Genomic DNA, 22,867 nt, shown 5'->3' with positions numbered 1-22,867 from the left:
AAAAGGCAGATTGCTGAGAACTTATCAGGGGCCAGTGATTGAGTGTAAGCTCATTCCATCTATGGCTGATATTACATGAATTTCCTCCAATTAGAACCGACAATTTTAAGTGCAGCTGTTACGAAAATACATGTTACAGCAACCTGCTAAAATAATAATTCATGAATATTTTAACCCCACAAAAATTTAGGTAAAAATTTTGTTAATCAATCAAAAATCATCTTACACTTTGCTTGAGTGGCCTAAGTAAAAATTTATTTGTCTCAACGCATCCTTAGCCCATATTCCATCTCTGTTTATAAAATTTCAAGAAAATCAGTTGAAGACTTTAAAAGTTATGGTAGAAAATAACAATCACATGAGAATTTGCATTGAAATGTCCAATTGATTTTTGAAAAATCGATGATGATTAGAAATTATTGATTTTTATTAAAATTCCAAGTGCATAAGTGACCACATGGGCATAAGCCCCACATGTGGCAAGTTTCATCGAGATCAGTTGGATAGTCTTGGAGGAGTTAAAGTAACAAATTCACAAACACAGCCACAGACAGACAGAAATTGCCATTTACATAGCATATATGTATCATCATCATCATTGTTTAACGTCCGTCTTCCATGCTGGCATGGGTTGGATGGTGGTTCGACTGCGGTCTGGAAAGCCAGTAGACTGCATCAGGCTCTAATCTGATCTGGCAATGTTTCTACAGCTGGATGCCCTTCCTAATGCCAACCACTCCGAGAGTGTAGTGGGTGCTTTTACATGCCACCGGCACGAAGGCCAGTCAGATGGTACTGGCATCGAACACGCTTGAATGATGCTTTTTACATTCTACCAGCACTGGCAACGATCACGCTCAAACGGTGCTTTTAACGTGCCACCGGCACAGATGCTAATTGGGCATTACTGTCATCGGCCACGATTACACTTGCCTCAACAGGTCTTCGCAAGCGCAGTTTATTGTCCAATGATTGAAGGATACTCTTAAATGGGCTGGTCATTGTGCACTGGCACAGGCCACGGTTATGGTCTCACTTGGCTTGCCGTGTCTTCTCAAACAGTATATCTCCAAAGGTCTTTGTCACTTGTCATTGCCTCGGTAAGGCCCAATGTTTAAAGATGGTGCTTCAACACCTCATCCCAGATCTTCCTCGGTCTACCTCTTCCACAGGTTCCCTCAACTGCTAGGGTGTGACACTTTTTCACACAGCTATCCTCATCCATTCTCACCACATGACCATACCAGCGCAGTCGTCTCTCTTGCACACCACATCTGATGCTTCTTAGGTCCAACTTTTCTTTCAGGGCACATACTAGCTTCATTCCTTGAAAGCTTACATGTCTTCAGCAATCACGGCCCATGTTTCACTGCCATGTAGCAAGCCTGTTGTACACAGGCGTCATACAGTCTGTACTCATAAATATATATGTACAATATTCATGAATTCACATAGTTTTCATCTGCCTAAGTTCTTCTCACAAGACATTGGTCCACACCAAAGCTATGCTAAAATAACACTTGTCTATGCAAACTCCTTGACCTTTACTGACCCTGAAATAGATCTTTTAGGTTATATCTGACAAAAAATAATTTAAACTCATTTAATAAAAAAAAAAAAGGATAAAAATGAAATAAAACTGAAAAAAAAATAGTGAGGCTTTGTAAATGGATTTATTGAAATATAAATACAAATTAATATCTAGATTTTAACGAATAAGGCAATTAGCTATTCTATTTTGTACAATACTTAAGACAATCATGATGGAGAGAAGATGTAACACATTGCCCCGCCATCATACAGATCTGGGAGAAAGTATGGTTTGTTATTTGTCTGGTCACCTTATTGTATTTTATTTCGTCGAGCGAATGAGATAACAATGGAGGGGGTGGGTTAAGGGTTGGGGATATTTCATTTTTGATGGTTGTCAGAGAGGTTGGTCATGGTGGTGATGGAGGAGTTGTAGATTGATACAGAGAGACTCGTATATGTATGTACTGGCATAGATGTATACATGTATGTCCAGTTTACACACACATACATACATAGAAAACGACCTGTGGGATTGAATTTATAGTCGTACACATTTATAGTGGAGACGAGAGCAGCACAAGTAATGGCGGAAATGAAAACCAGAAAAACACAAAAGAAAAAAACTCAAAAGCAAAAAATATCTTTGACTGAGAATCATGAAAAGGTAAGAGAAAGAGAGAAGGAAGAAAGGAGGAAAGAGAGGAGAGAGAGAGGGGGAAGACAGAGAAATATGAGGGAGGAGGGAGATATGTTGGGCTGTTGCTTTTGGTGCTTAGTTGCAGGTTGGCACTGACTTTGTAGGTCCACAGTCAACAAGGCTCTAGCCATGACCATCCCTGTCGATGATTAAAAGAGATTTCAATAAAAATTAATTGTATTTTTTTAGTGATTGAGATGATCAATGATTAGTGATAAAAAGAAAAATTAAAAGGATGGAGTTTGTGGCATTGATGCCTTTCGGGCCATGTTTTGCTAACGTGTAATGGCTGTACTTTTGTACTGTAGTAGTAGTAGCAGTAGCAGTGGTGGTAGTAGGGTGGAGTGTCCCAGTGCGTGTGCAATTAATAACTGCCATCGTCTCTACAACACCCATAAACTGCACAAACAAATCCTCCTTTGACGGCCTGATTATTTATAGCAGACCATAGTTACCTCCCTTGCATCATTGTCCTGACTGTAACTTATCAATTTCTATTAGTTTCAAATTTTGGCACAAAGCCAGCAATTTCCGGGGACAAGTTAAGTCGATTACATTGACCCCAGTGCTCAACTCGGTACTTATTTTATCGACCCTGGAATGGTGGCAAGCAAAACTGACCTCGGTGTAATTTGAACTCCCGAAGTGCAGGACGACATACCACTACACATCTTGCCCAGTGTGCTACCTTATCACCTATTTCTAGATTAACAATTAAATGCGCTGCCACAACACCCTCGGGTAACAATGTCCACTCATAACACATCCGTTTTTCTATAGTTGTTTGTTTCAGCAATGATTTTCACGTCTGAATGTCCAAGCTAGCATTAAAAACCTCTCAACTGTGAAGAAGTATAATCTGTGTTCTGTTCAGTCAAGCAAACAAGACTTAGGTCTGTGACCCAGGACGACATAATATAACGACTGTCGTAGTCAGGTTTGAACTCAGTGGTTCAGCACTTTCACCTTGGAGCTGTTGATTATATCAATCTTTATCCTAGCTATTAAAACCCTCAAGAGTAGGCAGACTTCTAAAAGGACCCTAAACTCTCTCTCAGACTTTAGGGGACAAGCTTCCAATTCAGCCTTAAACCTTTCAATCTTAACAAAAAAAAAAAAAGAAACATTAGATAATGTAGTCCTTGATGTATTATGCCTGAAAATAAGATGGAATGGTCATGACCGGCTCCCGTCAGATGTGGGATGCTGATAACTATCAGCACAAAATAGTTGGCATGACAGCCACAACTTCACCAAATACTGACATCCAGTTTCCAATAAGACTCAAATGAACTGTTTTCTGTTTACAAATTAATTTCATAAACAAGACTAATTCTAGGAAAATGTGATGTTGTAACATTCATGCTTTCCTCAAGAGTAAAACCAACAGGAATCAGAATCCAGACGTTGAGCGTTAAGGGCCCATCCCAGGTTTTAAGAGAGGTTAAAATCAAGGAAGAAAACGTTTGGAAATGAAGAAAATCACTGAAAAGATTTCACAGCAGAAAAATGGCAGCAGACGTAAATAAATAGGAAATTTTCATATTTTAATCTCTGAATTATACTTCCATGGTTTGTGAAGGATTTTATATACATACACACACACACACACATATATACATAGAGATAGAGAGAGACAAACGGAACATATACACACATGAAACCAAATACTTTGGTGCTGTACCATTTCTGACGTGTGGTGATTTCTTCTGACCAGGATCAGCTTTGCCTTCTGGTCTTTCGAGGCTGATAAAACAGAGAAGCAACCAGTAAAATACAGGGAAGAATAGAAATGGATAAAAACCCTCTCCTAAAAGAAAAAAAAAGCAAGTTGTGCCTCAATCAGAAACCATTTATAATAATAGTAATAATAATAATGATGATGAGGAGGAGGATTTCAAATTTTGGCACAAGGCCAGCAATTTGGTGGGGAGGGGATAAGTTGATTACATCAACTCCCAGTGCTCAACTGGTATGTTTTATCAACCCTGAAAGGATAAAAGATGAAATGGACTTTAGTGGAATTTGAACTCAAAATGTAAAGAGGGATGAAATGGCAGCAGGAATTTTGCTTGGTTTACCATTTAACGATTCTTCCAGCTTGTATTATAATAATAATAATAATAATAATAAGCCCCAGGGGGAAGAGATATGTTGAAGGCAACTCTTGCAAGACTTGAAAACATTGTTTGCTGGAATCACAGTATATCAGTAAATCCCCCTGACTTAGTCATTTATCAACCAGAACCTTGAGTGATGCCCCAGCATGGCCATGTTTCACTGCTTGAAACCAGTCTAAGTACAGAACAGCACAGGACAATTTGGTTTGATACGGCAGCAGAATTCCTTCTAAAATAGACCCAAACACAAGGAATTGCCAAGGTGAGAGGCCAATAGGTTACATTAAACCCCAGTTCATGACTGGTACAAATCCCACCCCTACTTCACAGATGGTTATAAAAAAAACACAGCCAATGTAATGTGGGATTTAAACCCAGAAGCTGAAGGGATGTAACTAAACACCACCAGGTATTTTTCTGTGCCCTCTTCAGTTTCTACCAGCCATTGCTCTAACTCTAGTAATTTCTACCACATAGGGCACAAGACCTGAAATTTAGGGGACGGAAAAAAGTAAGTTACACTGAAACCCAGTACATAACTGGTATTTCATTTCATCAAGGAAAGAAAGTTGAGGAGCAAAGCTGAAATAATTAACAACATATAAATGAAACCAGAAAAAGGAAGAAAATTTTGCAGCCAAGTAATAAGTCAAAACATTAAAAAGCCAATAGGGAGAGTGATGGTGATTGATGGAGACTGATGAAGATTCATGGCATGTTTGGGTTGATTGATGCTACAGGATGTCGTTGCAATAAGCTGCATATGGGTGCGTGGGGGGAAAGTGCAGCAAATAGCAAGCAGCAGTGTGATATGAATTGTCATGATCAGGGAGAAGGGGGGAGGGGCTGTTGGGTGGTAATGGTGGCGTTGTATGGGGGTGGAGGGAAGAAAGGGGGAGTATGCAGTGTGGTGTGAACTGGAGACATACCAACAGAAGAAACACATGAACAGGATTAAGCATATTTATACAAACTCAGCAATGTTTATTGCGTACACACACGTGCATATATATACATATATATATATATATACATACATATATATGTATGTATATATTTATATAGGTGCATATATACACACACACATGTAGCTACATACACTGCACACATACATACACACAAGGATGTATAGTTCTATGTACACACAATTTAGTCGGGCAACATACTCCCTAGTAAGATCCGTTTGGCGCCATCTTTGATGTTAACCCCATATGAAGCGAAAGGGGCCAGCGTAGGGCCCATACTGTGATGGTATCACAACAGTGGTTCGGTTTGAAATAATGACATCGGAGGCTAGACAAAGAGGGGCAAAAAAAAAATCTAGAATTCACTGGATATAATGAAATAGTAGTAGTAGTAGTAGCAGTAGTCGTAGTAGTATTAATATTGATTGTAGTCAGAAGTTTATACAACACATGGTGTACATAGCTTTATATGTGTATACACACACATACACATATATATCATTCGTTTATAGAGATTTTAAAAACAAACAGAAAATGAAAAAATCTTGGTAATGTAAATCATGAGAACACACAGGTGTTTGTGTGTGTTTATGGGAGTGGCTGTATATACATGGATTGCTGTAGGAGGGGTGGGCATGTTGTGTGGACAACAGGGCACTCCCGCTAGGAAAAGTAAAGTTTTACATATATATATATGCATATATATATGTATGTATGTGAGTGTGTGTGTGTGTGTATGTGTCTGTGTGCGTGAAGTATAGGTTGAACAGTTTGATAATGCTCCAAGTCTACCAGGGAGGGTCATAGCAACGGGGAGGCTTAGATCTTGCCACAGAACACAATCAACAGCATCTGTCTGTGAGACAAGTCTTTTTCTTCACCCTCCCCTCTAACTATGCTGCCATACTCCAGCTTCGTGGTTGAGTGGGGTCTGATGTTAGGAGAGAGAAGAGAACAAATTCAGTAGTAAAATTAGTGTCAGCACCAATATAATGTCAATGTTTGCAGACCCATTCAACCCACACCATTGTATGAAAACAGTTTTTAAAATAGCCATATAAGAATCTGATGCAACTGTTCTGGACAATCGTCATTGAAAAACGATGAATAAAATCACTGAAGTTAATTGAATCAGGGCTTGTCTAAGTAATTAGATGGCTGGCTAATTAGGACAGCCCTCATAACATTGATTTAAAAACAAAGTAACCAGCTTTGAGCGTCTTGGGTTGAAAAGAGCCAGCCCAACGTTGATTGAAGTGTTATGAAATCAAAGCTCTGTTTTGTGGCCTTTTGAAAGAAATTTAAAAAAAAAACTAATTGTAAAAAAGAGGCTAAAGTGAAAAGACCCTTAAAATGAAAAGGACAGCCAGCTGCTCTATATAGAAAATGACAAATTATAAACACCCCATTGAAGTAGAAAACATTGTTGCAAAAAGAGAAAAGAAAAAGATGTTTTTTGTTTAAATATATTTATAATGGAGACTCTACAAGGGTTTACTAAGGAATAAGTATGACATATAAAGGAGTAGGGGTTTCTACTTGACAATAAAATTACTCACTGCAGACATCTTTCTATAGGATATGATGCCAGCAGATTTAATAAAGAATGTAGCCTGGATGAAAAAGAGATTCTTGTGATGTTCCCAGCTACAACCTTGCTATCATTTAAACATCTCAATTTTCTTCATTTTGTATGTGTGTGTGTGTGTGTGTGTTTGTGTATGTGTGTGTGTGTGTGTGTGTTTGTGTATGTGTGTGTGATGCTAGGAGTCTCACAGGTGGTTTCCCACCAACTCATCTCATGTCCTAATTTCCTACACTGATTGTAGGACAAACTACCACAGCTTTCTATAAAGAAGGAAGTGGACTAATGAAGACCGACAAGAAATAATGATGTAAGAACAGTTTTTTTTTAGAAAAATATTCATTGCACCCTGGACTGGAGACACATCAAGGGAATCCCTTTGTCGTAGACTTGACAAGATTTTTTTCCCTCTGGAGTTTGAAAGAAAGAATAAATCAAATGATGGAATTGCAGACCGTTTCAAAAAAATGGTCTACAAACAGAATTCTCATGTTTGTCTTTTCAGACTTGTTTCTCCACAAGTTTTGTCAGAAAAGTTATTGTAAAAGAGTCTGAATGTAGCGTACAGCCTCTTGGCTCTCGCACTTTCTTTGCCCGACACCATACGTTGTGGTAGCTGGTTGGTTGGACCAACCCGAGTTCCAGCCTGTGGTAACTGGGAAGCTGCGTTTCCAGTAGTTATTGTCAGGTCTCTGTGGAAGTTGATGGGGAGATGTGGAGTTCATCGATGCCGATGCTACAGTGGCTGGTTGCTGCCGTATGGAAGCGTGTTGAGACATCATCTGGTGGGAACAGGCTGCGGGAGACATTGATGACGATGAGGATGACGATTTGCGGAGTCCTGCTTGATGTTGGGACATCATTTGACACGATGAAGATGGGGAAGACGATGGTGTGGACTGCTGTTGATGATGATGGTGATGTTGAGCCTGTTGTTGTTGTTGTTGCTGTTGCGGTGGTGGTGGCGGGGGAGGCTGCTGCTGCTGCTGCTGTTGCTGTTGTTGCTGCTGCTGCTGCTGCTGCTGTTGCTTCCTTGGAGGTGGCGGTGGCGGAGCGGCATGCTGTGATGATGAAGACTGCGTCATCTGATGAGAGCAAGAATTGGAAGCTAGGGTCCCCGATGTGACGACAGTGGGAGACGGTGACGTAGCCGAGTGCTGTGGTTGCTGTTTCCTCATTGACGATGAATGATGGGTTGATGCTGTCCCAGACGAGGTCGATGCCGAACTAGAGCTGGCTGCCATCTGGTGGTGGGTCGTAGTCCCACCACCACCACCACTGGACACAAGGGCTGATGTTTGCTGCTTGTTTCCATGGCCACTATCAGCAGTCATTTGAGACTCCGAAGGGCTGCTGTTGGTGTGATGGTTTTGGTGCTGGGTATGATTATGGACATGATGATGATGATGGTTGTGGCCCATGGACTGAGAGAATTCTTCCCCGACATGAATGCGACTGTGCTGCTTCAGGTGGGTCTTCTGGGAGAAGGTTTTCAGACAAATTGTACACTGGAAAGGTTTCTCGCCAGTGTGAGTTCGTCTGTGCTTGTTTAAGTGGTCCTTCTGGGCAAAAGACTTATTACAAATGGGACACTGGTGTGGTTTCTCGCCACTGTGTGTGTGCTTGTGTGTATTCAGGTGGGACTTTTGCGCAAAACTTTTCCCACAAAGGTTACACGTGAACGGTTTCTCTCCGGTGTGTGTTCTTTGGTGGTTTTCAAGACGGTCCCTCTGTGGGAAGACTTTGCTGCAAAACGGACAAGGGAAGTGTTTGCCAGTTTCAGGGGCAAGTTGGTGCCTGAGTAGGTAGGCCTTCAAAGTAAAACCCTTGCGACATACATCACATTTAAAGGGCTTGTCTCGAGCTTCATTTCCTCTGTTAATCGGGAATGCTTTGGAGTTAAAGTGTCCGCTATTCTGGAACGACACATTGCTTCCGTGAAAATGGCCGTGACTGTGGTTGTGATTGTGGTTGTGGCCATGGTTGTGGGCGTGGTTGTGGGTGTGGCCATGGTTGTGAGAGTGGGTGTGGCCATGATTATGACTGTGGTTGTGTGTATGGGTGTGACCATGATTGTGGGCGTGGTTATGAAACTGCTTTCGAGGAACCATCATTGCCATGTTGCTAGAATGGTTGTGAAGGGTCTTGTGTTTCACACGGTTGGCTGGTTTAATTCCCTGGTGAACCATTTTGTGTGTGTTCAGGTGAGACTTCTGTGAGAATGACTTGGAGCAAATGTCACAGGTAAAGGGCTTCTCACCTGTGTGCGTCCTCTCGTGTTTCTCTAACCTGTCTCGCTGTGGAAACACTTTGCTGCAGAAGTTACAGTTGAAATGTTTGCCAGCTTCTGGCGCCATCTGGTGCCGTTGCAGGTAGGCTTTCAGTGTGAAACCTTTACGACAGATATCACATTTGAACGGCTTGTCTCGGGCTTCGTTACCTTTTGGTTTAAACATGAACGAGCCATTGTTGTTGTTGTTGTGATGGTGATGGTGGTGGTGATGATGGTGGTGGTGATGGCCATTTGGTGGTGAAAAAGACTGAGAGTGATTATGGCCTCCACCTCCACAATTCTCAAAGCAGTTATCATTGGACTGGGCCGAATACATTTCGGTGTTGGCTGAATTCCTTCTAAATCTAAAATTTGGAGAAAATAGAAAACGAACAGAAGAAAAAGAAAATTCAAATTTGCTGTTATCTTCTCATTGGTAAACAATGTTCGGTCGGGGTCGTGTCCCAAGATTTCACTTTTAACACAACACAAATGAAACCATTCTTATGTTTGCGTCCTCGCTTCACACAATACAGGACATCTTTATATTTTTGTACGGATTAAGTTCTGAGGCCACCCACAACCACAAATGGTGGAATCTTAGATTTCTGTCGGTTCATATTGGAATTTGGACAACAGAATGTCAAGCACAAGAGGAAAATAAAAATCCGAGAATTATCCCAATAAAAGTAATGTATGTCTTCAGAAACTTTGGCTGTCTGTCTGTGCGTCTGGCAGCTTCTGGTTAGATATATATAAATATGGAGGCACAGCAATATTTTTGAAACACAGAAAAACACATCTAAAAAAAAGGGTTTAAAATCTTTGAAAAGTTCCGAATGAGTTTAGATACTCAGCTGCTTTATTTTTCTGCTTCGATGGAAGTTGGGGGTCAGATGTCGACAACAGCCAAGACCTGGGGGGTGAGAGAAAAAAAAAAAGAAGAAAATTGGTTTTGATTTCATATTTATTCCATTTAATAGAGAAAAAACAAAAGAATAATAATTATGCCAAGCCACCTGAGACCACTCCTACTTTTGTAACATCAACCCTTTTGAGAACAACCCTAGCTCTCTGACACTAAACCATCTGAGACCAAACTACCTGACTACAGCAGTTATTGCAAGCATGTAAATTTGTATCTGTCAAACCACTACATATAAAGAAACCTAGCTTTTTTTTCTACTCTTGGCACAAGGCCCGAAATTTTGGGGGAGGGGACCAGTGGATTAGATCGACTCCAGTACACAACTGGTACTTAATTTATCAACTCTGAAAGGATGAAAGGCAAAGTCGACCTTGGTGGAATTTGAACTCAGAATGTAAAGACAGATGAAATACCGCCAAGCATTTCGCCTGGCGTGCTGACGGTTCCGCCAGCTCACTGCCTTAAAGAAACCTAACTTTAATACAAGACCCTCTTTGCTAGAAACCCATAAGATGAAACAACACTGAATAAGATCAGTTGTACTAAACAAGGGTGAAATAGAATTGGAAGTGTAGCTGTTCCCTCCTTCCCAAGTGGAGAGTAACTGACAGGTTTAGTGTGAAGACTCCACTGATACTCAATGTGATAAAACTGATATACACAGGTGTTAACACGGTTTTTTTTTTCAGTATATAATCGAAGGGGTCACCAAATCTAGCCATTTCCTTCAAGTTGGTGTAGTTTGGAATAATTTGCTGTTGAGGCAGGTTATCTTTCCAATGGGAGGGTGTGGAGAGGTCTCGATATTGATGATCACTGGAGCGAGGAAGGTCTGTTAACAGAGTTGGGACCCTGCAATATTTGCTGCACCGTGTAACACAGTTCACAAGAATCCAAATGGTCCCAATACTACAGTACGTTACACCCGACCTAATGAGAGCTCGACCTGCTAGAAATAGCAACCAAACCTCCCTCAAACAAAACTTACTCGTCTTATAATAGGACACAATAATATAAATCCAGAATTTAAAAAAATAGGATGGTCACAGTTCGAAGATCTTTGTGACCATCAGTCTGTTAAGCAAAGACTAACCTGGGACTAAACAACAAAAACATGCCAGAAATCAGATAACCAGTTGGGAAGAGTTAAGAGATTTGGCCCTGAATTCAATCTTTCTCAGTCGTTTATGGACCCTATTCATGTATTTGACCTTCGTAAGGGTCAAACACTCAGACCCTAAATTTCCTTCACAGGTAGAAGCCATTTTAACAAACATCACACTGAAGAATCTAAAAGAGCGACTTTCTCTCAACTACTCAATCGTAACACTACGTTTATGAGATCGAATCCAGCTTTGATTACCTCTTACATATCTATTTATTTCTTACCTTTTGAACGAGACTGATATGAATATAATACCAACCCCTTATTATATGTTAATTAGTATACATTAACTCTCAAACATGAAAAGAACGAACTAAATTCAAAGCAATAAGTTGGTGGGACTGCAATTTATTTATTTATTGAACGAGCTTTTAACGAGCAGAGAAAATTAAGAACAGCTATTAATCGTGGCCAAATCTTCAAATTTATACCCTACTGTCTTGGGGGATAGAAAAAAAAAGGTGGGGTCAGCGCACACATTAAGGTTAATGTAGTCGGCAGCTGGAATGCGTTTGATCATCATGGGGCTAACTGATTGAAAAAAAAACCCAGAGTCTGCCTGGAGCTAAAAACAATATCACAGGGAAATAAAAATATATCGGAATGTATTGAAATTAACAAATCAAAGCCTCTATATATATATATATATATATACACACACGCGCCACACACACACAAATGTTGCTTCTGATAAGATAAGATATAGATATTTATAATCATGCTGAGAGTGTATAGGAGTCTGTCTCACGGAAAAAGTTGACAGCCACAAATGTATGTTTTTTCTTTTTTTAAACCAAAACCCTGCATCATGTTGTTACTGATGGTAAACATATTTATGTTAAAGTACAACCAATATACCATAGTGTGTGTGGGTGTGTGTGTGTGTGTGATGACTAATATTTACTTAGAACCAGCCAGGGTGAGCGATGTTGTGACGGGGATTCCACATCAACGTTTATTTTTAACATAGAATTGCTAAATAAAGCGCTTTCAGTTCTTCGCTCTGAGAATATAAAAATAATAATAATAATAACCATGTCATATGACCTATATAAATAAAAGTACTTGCTCCATCGAAATCTATTAGAGGTACGTGTAACGTGCACCACATATTGTATGTACACACACACATCATACATATATATATATATATATATATATATATATAATATACATATATGAGTGTATGTAGATCACATATGTATATATATACACAACATATTTGCATAATCATACATATTAACACACCGCATGCATATACATATACCCCATATGTATACACACACACGCACGTGTATGTGTGTGTGTGTATATATGTATATATATTATAAATTAGCATTTATTTATGAATCTGTGAAATATATGTATAGTCATATAATAGAGGATAAGTTTTATGCATTGCTATTTTTATGTAGGATTTCGTGGCTTTCTGTTTAAAATGTAGAATTTATGGCGGTAAAGAAGATTGTCGCTGGAGGACACCTCGCCTTGACGCCATAAAAAAAATATATAAAGATAAAGAGGGTGAGGGGGGAGCAGAAAAGAGGGAGATGTAAAAAGGAGAAAGAATAGGGGAGAATATATAGTGGCAGAGACAGATATAATATATAGATAGATAGATAGATATATAGAAGACAGTGAGAATGGAGAGACAGAGAGATGGATAGATAGATATAGAGGGAATGAAATAGAATAGAGAGACGTGTGAATACAGAGAGAATAGAAGATGAGAGAGGAAGAAAGAGTATAAGAATAGAAGGAGGGAAAAATGTACTAAAAGAATAAAGAAAGGGGGAGGGGGAGAAGTGTTGAGTTGGAAATAAATCGTTTTAAGATAGATTGATGGAATGAAATGAGCGGAGAAGAGGATTTTAGAGGGAAGAAGGGAAAATTTGTAAGTAAATGCATAGATAAATGAGATGGGAGGAAAGCTGAAATAAATAAAGCGATTGTGAATGTATCACTTACTCTTATAAGACTGGTCCTTCGAATCGAGTGTAATGAGAGGGGGGGAGGGAACCCCTCCACGGCATCAGGCAGCTCCGTTGGTTCCAGCAGAGCCAAACAACGAACGGTCGGAATTCATTCGGGTGGTTCACATGTCAAAATGATACCCTAATATTCAGCTTGCCGTTGTTGTTGTAGATGTGGTTGTCATAGCAGGTACCTTTTAGGAAAAAAAAGAGACCCAAGGTGGATATAGCGGGAGGAGGAGTGCATCAACGACGAAATAAGCCAAAAGGGAAATAACTCGGTAACAACTGTCGAGCTAGTTAAATCCGGATTATTTAGGTTAACATCTATTTTATTGTTTTCCCCACCACTTTATTTCTTACGATTGCTGACAATAATTATAAAGCAATTAACTAAAGGCATCGTCTTATATTAACTCCAACGAGACAGGATAAAATATGCTAAGCGCAAAAACATGACAAATACCAACCCAGAAGTTTTTTTACGGAGGAACATTCTTCAATATGTCCGAATCAGAGTGACCTAGTTAATAGTCTATCAGTATTATTTATCAAATTTGGATATTTTAAGCCAAAGATTTAGCCAAACCGCCGTGCAAAGTGGATATAGCATGAAATACAGTAAAACAATATAAAAAGCTAACTTATATTATTTAATCTTTACTTTATTCAGAAATATCAATTCCTTGCATTAATCTCAACATTAACTTTAAATGGGACGGATTTCTTTTTGCAAGGAACTATTCACCGCTTTTCATTGTCTCGAGTGAAAGGCTTAGGAGAGACAAAGAAGTGTTCTCCAGACTCACTCTTCCACTCTTCCTCCCCTTCCCTCCATCTCCTTATACTCTGATCTGACACTCTGTCAGTTTCCCCCTCTCTCTATGACAGTACCGTTACTCCTGCCCTGCTTTAGAGTCGTAGGAGGAGGGAGGAAGAGGAGGAGGATTTAGAAGTCGTTAGAAAAATGTGGGAACGGAATTTTGAAAATAAATGCACAAATTAACTGATCGTTATACACCATACGCCTATAGAAATATGCGCTGATATATGTATAAACTGATGGATAGATAATATTATATGTAATACACACACATATCTATATGTAATATATATATATATACTTACATAAACACATTTCTATATATATGTATATAACAGTGTCTATAATTATGTCTACCGTGCCAAAGCAGATACTGGGGCATAATTCAGTTCTTGTCAAAGCGTCCTACCCATGCCAGCATGGAACATGGACGTTAAATGATGATTATGATGTGTGTGACAACCGGTGTCGTTTTGTTTACGTCCCCGTCTCCTATAGCGGTTCAACAAAAAACGATCGATAGAACAAGTACCAGTCTTTAAAAAAATATGTACTAGGGTCGATTTATTCGACTAAAATTCTCTAAGGCGGTGCCCCAGCATGGCCACAGTCCAAAGACTGAAACAAGTAAATAGGTGAAACAAAAGATATATATAATATACATATTTGTATATTCTCACCACGGATCACGCACCATTAATATACATCTATCTATCTATCTCTATATATGTGTGTGTGTGTGTATTTATACACATGCATATATCTATTCATACGTACAGAAACACACACACACACATGTATCTACATATATGAATATATATATATGTGTGTGTATTTATGCCTATTTACACACACATAAATGTTCTGTCTTCCTCTGCCCTTCTGTATCCCTGGCAAGCCACCCGTCCCTTCCTTCCGTACAGCCCTTCAAGTTATCCCTCTCTTCCTCTCTCTCTCTTTCCTCCCTCCCTCCCCCCTTTCCCCCATAGTAGATGTCTTCACTGACCGCCATAACAAACAGCACATCATAAGCAACTCCCTATTTAATTCTCTCATTTTCCCTTCTGCAAAAAGACAATCTGGTTTCTACTGGTTCGGACGAGTCCAGTAATATTCTAATGTTGGCTACATCTTTATCAGCCATTTTCAATGCTATAAAAGTACTGGTCCTTTAGCTCCAGTTAAGCTATAACCAAAGCTCTCCAGCTGTGACCATCCTGTCACATTTTTAAACAATATATCCATCACTTTTTTTTTTTCATCTAATTTCTCCTTTTCTTTTTTAAGAAGCTAAAGTTGTGGTTTGAGGGTAATGTGACTACTATTTTTCGCTGGTGAAGCAATATCTTAGAGGCGCCCCTGTGACACATCTATGCAGTTGCATGACCTGCTAGAAATAGTAGCTACAGATGTGTATGAGTATATGGCTGCTTGTTTTTCACATACAGTTGTGCATAAACAAGTATATACACGCCTACATCTATGTGTTTGTGTGTGTGCATATATATATATATATATGTATATGTGTGTGTGTGCATATATACATATATGTATTTGTGTGTGTGTGTGTGCATATATATATATAGTTGGAATTTACAGAAAAAAGATGAAGACAGGTGTATAAACAACAGGTGTATTAGTTTGATGCTTGGGAAGGTGAGAAAGTCTTTTACGTTTTGAACCTACGCTCTTCAACAGAAAGGAACACAAGGAAATAAACAGAGAGAGAATAAAAAATGCTTTAGGGGCTAGCGGTCAATCACGGCGGCTTGCTGGACAGAGGTGGTTAGACAGAAGAGCTAGATACACACACACACATATGCATACATATACATACACATATGTACATCATCATTTAATGTCATTTTTTCTGACAGCAGTTTGATGGTTTGACAAGGACAGATAAGATAGAAGTCTCTGCCAGGTTCCATGCCTGGTTTTGCCCATTTTCTGCAGCTGGGTACCCTTCCTAACGGCAACCTATTCACTGAATGTACTGGGTGCTTTTTACATGTGTACAGGGTGCACCAGCACTAGTGAGGACACCAAGTACTTGCAAGATAAAACCGCTCTCAACTGAGTGGGGCATAGAATGGTGGGAAAAGAAACTAGGACAGGGGGAGAGAAGCAAGTGCCTTGCTGAAGGGGTGAAGACATTGTTTGCCCACCTGGAGAGTGAGAGAGAGAAAGAGATGTTTTTGTGGAACAGGTGGATGTGTAGTTAAGTAACACTGGGAGAAAAAAAATGTGTGACAGACGATTAGAGGTAGGAAAGGAGTTGGAAGCAGAGGGCATCAGTTCAGGGTAGGGAGACATTAAGAAAACTGGGGTCGCACAGAAGATTAATGGAAGAGAGGCTGTTGGAAAATCAGTTGTAGAGGAAGGCTTGACAAAACCTCCATTCTGTTGAAGATGGACAGGTCTTTTCAAGTACAGCATCATGCCATTCATCTTGGTCCCCCATCATCTGATCTGAGGGTCTCCACATCTTGAGGTCAGTCTTCACTTTATTCCACATCTTCCCAGATCTTCCTCTTCTACAGGTTCCTTCCATGTCTAGTGATTAACACATCTTTATACAGCTGTCCTTATCCACCTGCATCACATGACTGTACCAGCACAGTCTTCTTGCCTCCACTCCACATCTAATGCCTCTTGTACCCAATTTTTCTCTAAGCATGTCTGTACTTTGTCATACGTGCACACTAACATTGCACGTCCATTAAAGCATACTTGTTTCATTTCTTTCAAGTCTTCACATGTCCTCTGCATTTACAGCCCAAGTTTCACAGCCATGTTGCATTGCTATTCCTACACAAGTATCATACAATCTGCTTTTCATTCTGAGAGAGAGGCCTGTTACCAACAGAGGTGAAAGTTCTGTGACATGGTGACCCCTAAGGAAGCTAGAAGTAGACAGATGACTTGGGAACGCTGTGCAAGCATGTACAAGGGAGCAGTTAGTAAAGTGACAGTTACCTGTGAGTTCAGCAATGAATTTAGAGTACAGGTAGGCATTCACCAGAGTGCCAGTAAGGCGATGCTGTCAACGATCACGCTCGAATGGTGCTTTTCACGTGTCACCGGCACGGGAGCCAATCCGTGGCCCTGGCAACGATCACGCTCGGATGTGCTTTTAACATCCCACTGGTTCGAGTGCCAATTGTCCCTTAATACCCTTACCCTCAGAACAGTGGAAAATTGCCAGTATTATTCCCCTGTTCAAAAAGGACAACTTACATCACCTGCCAATTATCATCTTGTCAGCCTCTCAAGCCACATCATCAAATTGAGGAGACATGTGTCAGGGAGACACTTTCGAGCTTCTGAAACTCTTATAACCTTATTTAACCCTCACAATTTGGATTTTTCCCTAATTCCAGCAACTGTGACTCAAGGTTGTCTTAACAGCATTTATAGGCCCCCGGGTTTAATCAATGCACTGGCCCAATAACATATATTTATTGACAATGAGTTACAGTATACATAAGAGTAATATTGGGCCCCTACACCCATGGAAGCCCCTGGGTAACTGCCCAATATGTGCATACCTTAAGATGGCCCTGATGTGACCAACTACTTGAATTTTTTGAAGACATCACCTGAATCACAGATGGCAACTCATGGATGGATGTCATCTTTCACAACATCACCAAAGATGTTCATTCTGTGGAAGTCAGAGACATGTGTAAGCATCTGACCATTGGCCATTTATGTCTAAGACCACCTTGCATTACTGGAAGTAGGGGTTCACTCTGATATTGCTGCTGTGGTGCTTCTAAACACACAGGAAGAATAGGTATAACCAAAACATTTGGCACTAATTCAATACCGTTCTCATTCCTAAGGTATTTTTCGATGTTATTATTATTTTTATTATTATTATTCAGGTCACTGCCTGGAATCGAACTTAGAATCTTGGGGTTAGTAGTCTTTGCTCTTAACCACTACGCCATTCAATTCCAGGCAGTGACCTGAATAACAACAACAACAACAAAAAATGCCTTAGGAATGAGGACCTAGGTTTGAAATTTCCCCAAGACACCTGATGAAGGCTGGAGGTTATATCAGCCGAAACATTGTGTCAACAACAAACAAGATGAGGACAAATATCCGTCAAATGTAAATAATTCCTCATCCCTTAAATATAGAACTGAACTCTCTCCCTTCACTGAGCAACAAATTAATAGATTTCTTGGGCACATCCTCATTTTCTTTTATCCTGTTTTTTTTGTTTGTTTATTTGAATATATATATATATATATATATATATATACATATTTCTACATCATCATTTTAATGGCTACTTTACCAAGCTTGCATGGCTCAGATAGAATTCATGGAGGCAGATTTTTTATGACTGGATGCCCTTCTGGTCACCAAACCTCACCTGTTTCCAAAGCAACATAATATTTCTCCACATTTACAAGTGTTTTCACAGGAAATAAACACCGCTCATATGACTACCACATGATGTCAAGACAAGGAGTCACAAATACACACATGTATACAATGGTATTCAGGTGTATACCATGGTATATGCCAAACCACTAAGTTACAGCAACATGAGCACAACAGCACTAAGGGCTTCTTTCAGTTTCCATCAACCAAATCCACTCACAAGGCTTCAGCTATTGTAGAAGACACTATCAAGGTGGCATGTAGTGGGACTGAACCCAAAACCATGTGGTTGCGAAGCAAGCTTCTTACCACACAGCCATGCCTGCACAAAAAAAAAAAGAAGAAAAAAAAAGGAAAAATAAGAAAGTTCAATAAAAAAGACATTTTTTAAGACAACAAATTGTACGGAGACATTTTATCTAATTTTATTTCATCAAATTGTGAAATCTCTTATCTTACATAGCAAGCAAGCCTCTGTGGGTGTTATTTCTGCAACGACTACTACTACAACTACTACAAAATACTATTATTAACTCTTCTACCATTGCAACTATTATTATTACTACTACTACTACTACTATTACAAACAATTTCCTCACATTGCCCCTTGAACTGTTTGATGGGCTAACACAAAGGAGTTTGGGATGGGGGGACAGGGGATACAGCCAAACTGATTCAGTATCTTCAAAATTGTATTCTCCAGCATCAAGTCTGGGATGTGTTTACCTTTACAAAAAAGCAAGGGGTGGGGGGGAGAGAGAGAAAAGGAGAGACTGAGAAAGAGAGGGGGGAGGGCAAAGGTGACAAGGGATTAAAAAAATACAAAATAACATTAAAAAAAAAATTTTAATTTAATTAAAATTCTATTATAATCATTATATCAGAAATTTACATATATTTCATATTAATGAATTATTATTTTTAGTAATAATAATGGTTTCAAATTTTGGCACAAGGCCAGAAATTTTGGGGGAAGGGGCTGTCGATTACATTGACCCCCAGTGTTCAACTGGTACTTATTTTATCGACCCCAAAAGGATGAAAGGCAAAGTCAACCTCGGTGGAAGTTGAACTCGGAATGTCAAGACAGACAAAAAGCCTCTAAGCCTTATGCTAAACGGTTCTTCCAGTTCACCACCTTAATTATAACGATTATGATTTTTCTTATTTGCTCATTTATAATTAGACATGAAGCAACAATTTTAGGGGCAGGTGTAATCCATTATAATGACCACTGTACCTTCTCTCACACACACACACTCTCTCTCTGAAGGATAAAAGGCAAAGTTGGCCCAGGGAGGAGTTGAACTCAGAACACAGACACTTTATCTGCTGATTTTAAATTGCATTTATTAATTCTCATTCTTTCTAATTTTGGCCCCTCCCTTCCACTATTTTGAAGGGACGAGCAAGTCAATCACACTGGCCCCAGTACTTGAATGTATTTTATCAACCCTCCAATGAATAAAAGCTAATTTTGACCTTAGGCAGATTTTGAACTCAGAATATCTCCAGCTCTGCCAGTAATAATGTTGTTGTGATGTCTTTAAACTGGGTTTATATATGTGTATATATATCAACCAATTTATGAAGGGAGCAACTAGCAGTATGTTTTCTTCCATTGGCCTCAGTATCTTACTGGTAATTTAACTGTATCACCCAACAATCACTTATGGGGATAAGAAAAGAAAATTGACAAGAGAGAGGGGGGAGGGGAGAGAGAGTTTGGGATATCAAAAAAAAGGCAGCCAGAAAACCATGTTCAATGTCTTCTTCCAGTTTGGAATTGTAGCTTTTTTTTGTTTTTTAAACCAAATCACATCCTCTAAAGATGATGATGATGATGAATTTGTGAATTGGATCAGAACTACAAACTTACAAGGAAGGTAGTCCAGTAGCAGTGAATTGAGAAGTGCTCCCCCCCCCACACACACACACAGTATATGGTTTTTGTCTTTATTTCAGTGAAAACCTTCTTTTAGCCAAGGGAGTGCAATAAAGGAAAAGTCAAAGTTGGCAGAAATTGAAATGATACCGGGGGGGGGGGGGAGAAATGAAACTGATTAATACTGTCTCTGCCACTGATCTTGATTGCAAACCTTGGCACAAGGCCACACCTTTTCATCAGTAGGAGTTGATTCGATTGACCCAGGATGATGATGATGATGATGATAATTATACTGGTTTCAAATTTTGGCACAAGGCCAGCAATTTCAGGGAAAGGCAGTGAGTTGATTACATTAACCCCAGTACTCAACTGGTACTTATTTCATTGACCCCCAAAAGGACGAAAGGAAAAGTCGACCTCGGAGGAATTTGAACTCAGGATGTGAAGAACTGGAAGAAATACCACAAGGCATTTTGTCCAAAGATTTTAATAATTCTTCCAGTTTGCTGCCAGAATAATAATGGTTTCAGGCTTGGTTACGGGGTCAGCAATTCTGAGACCAGGGAGTGAGTTGAAATGCCAGTACTTGACCAGTAATTTTATTTTATTAGCCCTAAAAGGTGAAAGGCAATGTTTGACTTTGGTGGAAACTGAACTCAGAACACAGAGGGTCAGAATAAATACCATACGGCGTTTTTTCTGATGCTCTACCAGTTCTGCCAGCTCCCCCTCCCATCTACATAAAATATAATAGCAATAATAGTCATGCCTGGCTTAGAAAGTCACAAATTTGAAGGGGAGGCTCAGCTCATTTCACCGATCCTAGTACAAGACTAGTACTTTAGTATGATGATGATGATAATAATAATAATAATAATAATAATAATAGTAATGATAATTAGTATTAACAAAGTAGCTTGCATTTGATTTGATATATGTAAAAATGGTAAAACGGACAAAAATAAAAGAATGACACACATTAAAACTATGAACTTATATGAAAAGCATGTTACATTAGATGAGTCGATTGATCAGTCGAGGGGAGGGAGGAGAAAGAGAGAGTGTGTGTGTGTGTGTATGTAGGTATACACATGAATACACAGTCTTCACTTACCAACAACAAAGACAGGAGATTGGTGCAGTCAGGGGCCACCACTGTCATAGTCACATCAGATCTGTACGTTTAGAGTGTCTGTGTTTCTGCATAAATGTGTATATAAATAAGTGTGTGTGTGTGTGTGTGTGTATATATATATTTATAGACACACACACACACATATTCGAGAGGGTTATGGGGCATGGAAGAGGTACTGTTGGTGCTAGCAGAATGTAACAAAGTGAATTACTGCAGCATGAATATAGAAAACCAGTGAGATGAATGTGTTAACATACACATCCGTGTGTATATAGGTGCAGGCATGACTGGGATTAAGAAGTTCACATCCCAACCACATTTCAGGTTTAAGTTCAGTGTAGCATTTTGGACAAGTGTTTTCTACTACGGCCCCAGGTCAACCAAAGCCTGTGAATGGATTTGGTGGATGGAAACTGAATGAAACCCATTGTGTATTTGTGTCTGCTTGCTTGACATCATTTGATGTCAACCCTTGCCTCCTTCCATGCAAGGTATAATTTTTTTCATGTCCTTCAATCAATGAACAGCTCAATAACTGAGCGTATTTTTGTGGCAGACTTTAAACAACAGCATCGTTTTTCTATATAAATGATCAGTTTGTTTTTAAACAAAGTACTAACATCAAAGATAGGACACAAAGGATGAGCGGCCATCAGTTTCTGAACACCAGTTCCATTCACACCCCAACCCATTGGCCGCCAGTCTGAGGCCATCACAGAACACACCAACCAATGTGGTTTTGGGGTGAATTCCTTTATCACATGGCCATGCCAACACCGTAATAATATACACATTTACATCACAAGAAGAGATTAGGACAAGGGTAACTTGTGCCCCCAACATCTTCATGGAGTTTTAAGAAGTGTGGGGGAATTTCTAAAGCATTCTCCTTCACTTGCTCTGACACTAAATACTGCAGTTGGTTTTAAGATGACCGATCGAGCTGGGGTAATATGTTCCAGCAACTCAAAACAAATGTCAGAGATCACAGGCTCAGCCAATTCACACTCAGTTTTAAGGGATCTCTACATGAGGGAGATACTACAGGCCACTTGATCTACTGAAAATAGCAGTCAAATCACCTCTGAATCACATCCAACCAGCTTTATTTGTAATCTTAGATAGACTATGACAGAAAAGACAAAAAAAAAGATAAGAGTGATCACAGCTGGATCACCTTTGATCATGCCTGCTGGGTCAGTATTGACCAGGAGCCAACATAAAGTATTTCATCCGAGGCCTGAGGGTGGGCGGGTAGCTTTTATAAAGGGCTGATGGCTGAACAATGGCGGGTTGGTGACAGAGCAATTGTTTCTAATTTAGACACATAACCCTAACAGTTTTAGAGAGAAAGGGGCCAGTCTATTACACTGATCCCAGGA

General features: G+C 39.6%; 2 protein-coding genes across 3 annotated transcripts in view; both read right to left on the bottom strand.

Annotated features, from left to right (window-relative positions):
• Positions 1-1,654: 1,654 nt before the first annotated feature.
• LOC106870083 (zinc finger protein 135) lies at positions 1,655-13,724 on the bottom strand. The gene is made up of 3 exons (XM_014916059.2): positions 13,709-13,724; positions 13,234-13,432; positions 1,655-10,088 (listed from the first exon to the last, which is right to left on the bottom strand). Exon 3 carries the CDS (start codon positions 9,507-9,509, stop codon positions 7,437-7,439), a length of 2,073 nt encoding a protein of 690 aa, XP_014771545.1. The 5' UTR covers positions 9,510-10,088; positions 13,234-13,432; positions 13,709-13,724; the 3' UTR covers positions 1,655-7,436.
• A 5,138-nt stretch (positions 13,725-18,862) lies between these two features.
• Positions 18,863-22,867, bottom strand: part of LOC106870079 (zinc finger protein ZFP2) — a 22,718-nt gene continuing 18,713 nt past the window's right edge. For both annotated transcript variants that reach the window (XM_014916054.2, XM_014916055.2), the window contains exon 3: positions 18,863-22,867. This exon is cut by the window's right edge and continues 5,903 nt beyond it. The gene's annotated coding sequence lies outside the window, so the exon portion shown is untranslated.

This window comes from Octopus bimaculoides, chromosome 14 (genome assembly GCF_001194135.2).
Source record: "Octopus bimaculoides isolate UCB-OBI-ISO-001 chromosome 14, ASM119413v2, whole genome shotgun sequence".
Taxonomy (NCBI): Eukaryota; Metazoa; Mollusca; class Cephalopoda; order Octopoda; family Octopodidae; genus Octopus; species Octopus bimaculoides.
This window is presented reverse-complemented; position numbering and strand designations above follow the sequence as displayed.